The sequence below is a fragment of the Osmia bicornis genome, chromosome 10 (genome assembly GCF_907164935.1).
Source record: "Osmia bicornis bicornis chromosome 10, iOsmBic2.1, whole genome shotgun sequence".
Taxonomy (NCBI): domain Eukaryota; kingdom Metazoa; phylum Arthropoda; class Insecta; order Hymenoptera; family Megachilidae; genus Osmia; species Osmia bicornis.
In genome coordinates this window covers 8,899,826-8,906,212 of record NC_060225.1, presented here as the reverse complement: position 1 = coordinate 8,906,212, position 6,387 = coordinate 8,899,826, and the positions used below count along the sequence as shown (strand labels likewise).

Below are 6,387 nucleotides of genomic sequence, written 5' to 3'. Positions count from 1 at the left end.
ACATGTATTCGTTTCAAATAAATTAAATTATTTGGAAAAAGTAAACAAGTTATTATTTAATTTACCTAATTTCATTTTAGAGTTATTTGTTTAATGCTAGTCATTTCTTTTCTCAGCTATTTATTTAATTGACTTACATTATTTTATTATTTTAAGCTCATTAAAGAGGAATAAAATTTATGATTTTATCTCTCTTTTGGGCCTCGGGCGACCACCTTTTTATTTATTACGAGACCGAAAAACTATCAAAATAAACATTCGACAAATTTGTATTTTAAAAAGACCGCCATAAATTAATTTGAAAATTTCGATATTAGCGCCATCTATACGGAAACAGCGGAAACTACACGACAATTTACCGACACATGACCTAAGGGGTCCTAGACACCCCATCATAGATTCAAAACGGTGTGCAGAGAGCGTCACCTATGCACCGGGGTTCCTGACACCCCAGGACGATATGTCGTTATGTAGAGAGAGTTGCAAGGGGTCTCTGATACCCCGTATACCATAATGTCGGTATGCGTGGAGCGTCAACAATGCATCGGGGTCTCTGACACCCCAGATGCCAACATGTCGGTATGTTCGGAGCATCACCAATGCATCGGGGTCTCTGACACCCCAGATGCCAACATGTCGGTACATAGGTTGGGAGCGTTACCAATGCATCGGGGTCTCTAATACCCCGCTTGTTATAAGGTCGGTATGCAGGAAGCGCCACCTATGTATCGGGGTCTCTGACACCCCAGATGCCAATATTTTGGTATGCAGAAAGCGTCACCACTGCATCGGGGTCTCTGATACCCCGATGCCATAATGTAAAGGGATTTGCGATTCTCCCGCGGGAACCTTGACCAGCTGCGCAGTAGATAACCGTAAGAGATAGCGCTGCGCAGTAGATTTTTTATAAAGAGGCTTTACCCAGAAAGGCTAGAATTGACCCCTCTTGATGATGACCTAGTTAATTTTTTAATTGGAGCACTTTTAAGTTTGCTCGAAAATGTGTTCCCCGAGGAATCGCGATTCTCCCGCGGGAACCTTGACCGGCTGCGCAGTAGGTAACCGTAAGAGATAGCGCTGCGCAGTAGATTTTTTATAAAGAGGCTTTACCGAGAAAGGCTAGATTTGACCCCTCTTGATGATGACCTAGTTAATTTTTTAATTGGAGCACTTTTAAGTTTGCTCGAAAATGTGTTCCCCGAGGAATCGCGGTTCTCCCGCGGGAACCTTGACCGGCTGCGCAGTAGGTAACCGTAAGAGATAGCGCTGCGCAGTAGATTTTTTATAAAGAGGCTTTACCCAGAAAGGCTGGATTTGACCCCTCTTGATGATGACCTAGTTAATTTTTTAATTGGAGCACTTTTAAGTTTGCTCGAAAATGTGTTCCCCGAGGAATCGCGGTTCTCCCGCGGGAACCTTGACCAGCTGCGCAGTAGGTAACCGTAAGAGATAGCGCTGCGCAGTAGATTTTTTATAAAGAGGCTTTACCCAGAAAGGCTGGATTTGACCCCTCTTGACGATGACCTAGTTAATTTTTTAATTGGAGCACTTTTAAGTTTGCTCGAAAATGTGTTCCCCGAGGAATCGCGATTCTCCCGCGGGAACCTTGACCGGCTGCGCAGTAGGTAACCGTAAGAGATAGCGCTGCGCAGTAGATTTTTTATAAAGAGGCTTTACCGAGAAAGGCTAGATTTGACCCCTCTTGATGATGACCTAGTTAATTTTTTAATTGGAGCACTTTTAAGTTTGCTCGAAAATGTGTTCCCCGAGGAATCGCGGTTCTCCCGCGGGAACCTTGACCAGCTGCGCAGTAGGTAACCGTAAGAGATAGCGCTGCGCAGTAGATTTTTTATAAAGAGGCTTTACCCAGGAAGGCTGGATTTGACCCCTCTTGATGATGACCTAGTTAATTTTTTAATTGGAGCACTTTTAAGTTTGCTCGAAAATGTGTTCCCCGAGGAATCGCGATTCTCCCGCGGGAACCTTGACCAGCTGCGCAGTAGGTAACCGTAAGAGATAGCGCTGCGCAGTAGATTTTTTATAAAGAGGCTTTACCGAGAAAGGCTAGATTTGACCCCTCTTGATGATGACCTAGTTAATTTTTTAATTGGAGCACTTTTAAGTTTGCTCGAAAATGTGTTCCCCGAGGAATCGCGGTTCTCCCGCGGGAACCTTGACCAGCTGCGCAGTAGGTAACCGTAAGAGATAGCGCTGCGCAGTAGATTTTTTATAAAGAGGCTTTACCCAGAAAGGCTGGATTTGACCCCTCTTGACGATGACCTAGTTAATTTTTTAATTGGAGCACTTTTAAGTTTGCTCGAAAATGTGTTCCCCGAGGAATCGCGGTTCTCCCGCGGGAACCTTGACCAGCTGCGCAGTAGGTAACCGTAAGAGATAGCGCTGCGCAGTAGATTTTTTATAAAGAGGCTTTACCGAGAAAGGCTAGATTTGACCCCTCTTGACGATGACCTAGTTAATTTTTTAATTGGAGCACTTTTAAATTTGCTCGAAAATGTGTTGCTCGATGTCTGATCAGCGCCCTCTGGTGGCAGAAAAAGGAACTAAATCATGCTAAAATTTTGGCCCTCTGGCGGGAAAAATGCGAACTAAATTTTCGATGTCTGATCAGCGCCCTCTGGTGGCAGAAAAAGGAACTAAATCATGCTAAAATTTTGGCCCTCTGGCGGGAAAAATGCGAACTAAATTTTCGATGTTTGATCAGCGCCCTCTGGCGGCAGAAAAAGGAACCAAAACATGCTAAAATTTTGGCCCTCTAGCGGGAAAAATGCGAACTAAAATTTCGATGTCTGATCAGCGCCATCTAGCGGTAAAAAAAGGAACTAAATTTTGCTAAAATTTTAATTTAAAATTATTTTTCACGATAACTTACCTTTACTTACCTTTACTCGAACCAGTGGCCATAAGTGGATTATTTATAATATATTTGTTATAAGGGTTGAAAGGATACAAGAGATGCAGGGAGAATTCAGGAGAGTAAGGGATACAGAGATGTAAGGGATGCAAAAATGTAAGAAATGCCGAGGTAATAATATAACAATATGGTATATTCTAATCTTCTTGCAATATACATAAATATTTTACAATTTCAATTTGCAAACATGTTATTGAAGCCTCTATTGTCATTGACTTGTTCTATTTAAAAATCGCAGTACCGATTCATAAAATTTAACAATTAATTGATATTTAAATCCCTTTTTGTTTCCCGCGCCGAGTGCTTTGATCTTATTATCTGCAACAAATAAAATCTCATATAAATATAAAATATTGTCTACAAAGTTATTATAATACTTTATAAAATATTTAACTTATAATTAAATACAGTGAGAAGGTGCAAATGCAGAAATCTCATGATTTAAAACAATAATTTATTTTGTAAAGAACTATCTTATCGAATTACTAAGCCTAGTGGACAGGTTATTGCATCTGCTTTTTTTAAATAATAATAATTACGATTAACTCGATGAAACGCGGCTAATACTTACTAATACTATTAAACGTATGTACAAATTATAACATCAAACAGTATGTTCAATTACCTTTCTCCCTCCTTTTTCCTTTTTGCAGTAAGAAACAACAAGTTTCTCATTTTACAACTGCATTCATATGAAAATTTAACACTGTAATTTACTGTCAGAATTTTACAGTTTAAATTTGCATATTAACAAAATAAAGAAATCGTTCACACAACAAACATCAAGTTATTCAGCTTCAACATTACAAAATATTTTATGATCATGAACATTGTGATCTTCTTAATAAAAAAGAAAAAGAAAAGAAAGATACATCTTGGAATAATAACTAGAATTTGCATAATCTAGTGAAGCTGATACTTTTTAACAAAAGTTTTATGTCAACGCCTGATATTCTAATCAACTACATAAAAGAATGTAAGATATTTATATAGAAACATTAAAGATAATGAAACTAAACAAACGCTGTAGTCTTTTAACAGAAACACTTCACGCGCTTTTATATACGTATAAAATAGTTTACACATAAATTCTATTGGATAGATCTCCGTATTTAAATAAACAATATTTAACAAAAACTTAATATTACTGTGAAACCAGTAACTTGGTATCAAACTTTGACCCTTTTCTCTTTAGAGAATGTTAATTAAAAGCTGAACAAAGTATTCTGTGACACAGAATCTTATATATTTACAGTCTATCAATATTCTGTCTAACTCAGGATTTATTTTTATCAAAGCTGTGCTAATATATATATTTTATCAAAAGAAAATTTTATATTTAGCACAATCTATTAATAAAATCCTGAGACATCTCTTTTATCTTATCAATTTCAATTTAGTTTTTGAAAATGAGCGTAATCCTTCTTTAAAAAGTTAATTTCTATACGTTGCACTCATCCTCGTTAACTGTTCAGGTTTATATAAAATTTGTTTTTCAATAAACAAAGAAGGATCACGAATCCATTTTCTCAGTAATAGAATCACCCTCTATTTCTGTCTTTAATTTCTTATCCACGTCTGATTGTTTATCTGTTTCTGGATCATCTTGTTCCACTTGTTCATCGACGTTAATTTCTTCGTCTTCCTCTGCAGCGTCTGGAAGCAGTTCTTCCTTCACTGTGACCTCCTCATCGCATATTCGTTCTTCAGTGTCCCTTGTTTTTGTTTCGTTTACATTCTGCACGTTTTCAGTAGGCGAAGACGCGTCTCCAGGTCGATGAAACGTCAGCACATGATGGTCCAACTCAGCCCTGAAGAAGAATTTGAGAGTGCACTTGGAGCAGTCGTAGGGGCGAGCACCCAAACCATGTTCTTGTAACATGTGATTCTGAAAGTTGAAATTATATTAATTTATTGTGAATTGAAAGCATAATCTTCTTCATCAGAGACAGTATAATACCTGAAGCCCAATGGGAGCAGTGAACAGAGACTGGCAAATATAACAGCTAAGAGCAGCACATCCAGCGAAAGTGTGTTCTATCAAATGACTCTGCAGTTGTAAGGGACTGCTAGCTTCGAAGAGGCATAAATGGCACCTCAGTGCATCGACAGAAGCTTTCCCTGACGCCTCCAGGTGTTCCTTTCTCACGTGTTGCTGTATCTTGGCTTCTGTTGGAAATGACATCTGAAAAATAGCAGAGATACGTCTACTTATTAATTTACACTTCAATCTATATGTCCTTGATTACTTTATTTTACATCTTTTTCTGAATTAACTTTTGATACTCGGCATTTTTTAAGCCTCGCATTACCTGACATTGTATACAGGTGTACGTGTTCGATCCAGGCCCATTTTTCTCATGCTCCACCATCCTATGCTTCTCTACTTCTTCAGGGTCTTCAAATTTCACCCCGCAATTCTGGCACCTGATACTGTCATTCGTCTCGTTCACCCTGTCCTCAGTCTTGAAGCAACGCTCAGCCTCCCACCTGTCCCTGGAGCCTTCCATGGGAGGCTCCTTGCTCGATGTCCAAGTTCTGTCACACTTTGGTCTAGCAGATTCGTAAGGCGAGTTCAAGATCGGTAGACCTTGCGAGCGACGAATGTAACACGATTTGCAGACCCTCAGAGACTGTCCTCCACCGCTGATGTGACTTGGAGGCAGACTGACGAAGTCGTCTACGGAATAATCCCTCAGGCAAAGGCAACAAGTTGGATTCTGACTCTTTTGATTGGGACTGGGACTAGATCCTACACTGTGAGAGCCAGTGGAAGCCCTGAGATGATGCCTGGCGTGGAGACGACACTCTAGGTCGCTGATCAACGTTTGTCTGCAAACGACGCAAGCTGCTGGTAAGTGTGGAAGCGAACCGTCGAGCCGTTGCTGAGGATCCACGTTCTCCAGGCTGTGTCTCTGAACGTGCTCGAGGAACTGCGACTCCGAGGTCAAGCTTCCTCGACAAACGATACAGGTGTCGCTTAACTGGATTTTGCAATGCTTCTGTAGTTTGTGCTCCGCAAGGGTGGCTCCCGATGGGCACACCTCGTCGCAGATGTTACACTTGTGACGTCCTCCAGGCTCGTTGGAAGCATGTTGGATCCTGGTGTGAGATTCAAGCTCGGTCCGTGATCGGCACATCTCGCCGCAATAGGCGCAGGTCATACTGAGGTTCGACAAGGATTTGTTTTGTAACTTAGCTGGAGCGTGAGCAACCTTCTTGTGCGCCTGAAGCTCTGCTTCGTTGGCAAACTCTCCTCTCTCGCAGAGATCGCACTGTTGGGAACCTGAGCCGATGTACTTGGGACGTTTATTGTTGTTGTCACGTTGGTTGAGGGTGTTGTTGTTGCTGGACGCTGGCGAACGACCCCTTTTCTGGGACTTTGACTGTAAGGAAGGGAAGAGATTTAGTGTGAAGCAAAGCACTCTTCTTTTTCTCTAAATGACTGTGCATTT

General features: G+C 40.7%; 1 protein-coding gene across 4 annotated transcripts in view; it reads right to left on the bottom strand.

Moving 5' to 3' along the window:
• Positions 1-3,047: 3,047 nt before the first annotated feature.
• LOC114876290 (zinc finger protein 423 homolog) overlaps positions 3,048-6,387 on the bottom strand; it is a 45,267-nt gene continuing 41,927 nt past the window's right edge. For 3 of the 4 annotated variants that reach the window (XM_029187575.2, XM_029187577.2, XM_029187578.2), the window contains 3 exons: positions 5,245-6,318; positions 4,893-5,117; positions 3,370-4,820 (listed from right to left, as the gene is read on the bottom strand). In XM_029187575.2, the coding sequence (XP_029043408.2) occupies positions 4,446-4,820; positions 4,893-5,117; positions 5,245-6,318 (1,674 nt within the window). In that variant the 3' untranslated portion in view covers positions 3,370-4,445. Of the gene's footprint in view, positions 3,251-3,369; positions 4,821-4,892; positions 5,118-5,244; positions 6,319-6,387 lie in introns of those variants that run through there. The other variant, XR_003789352.2, reaches the window with a different exon arrangement.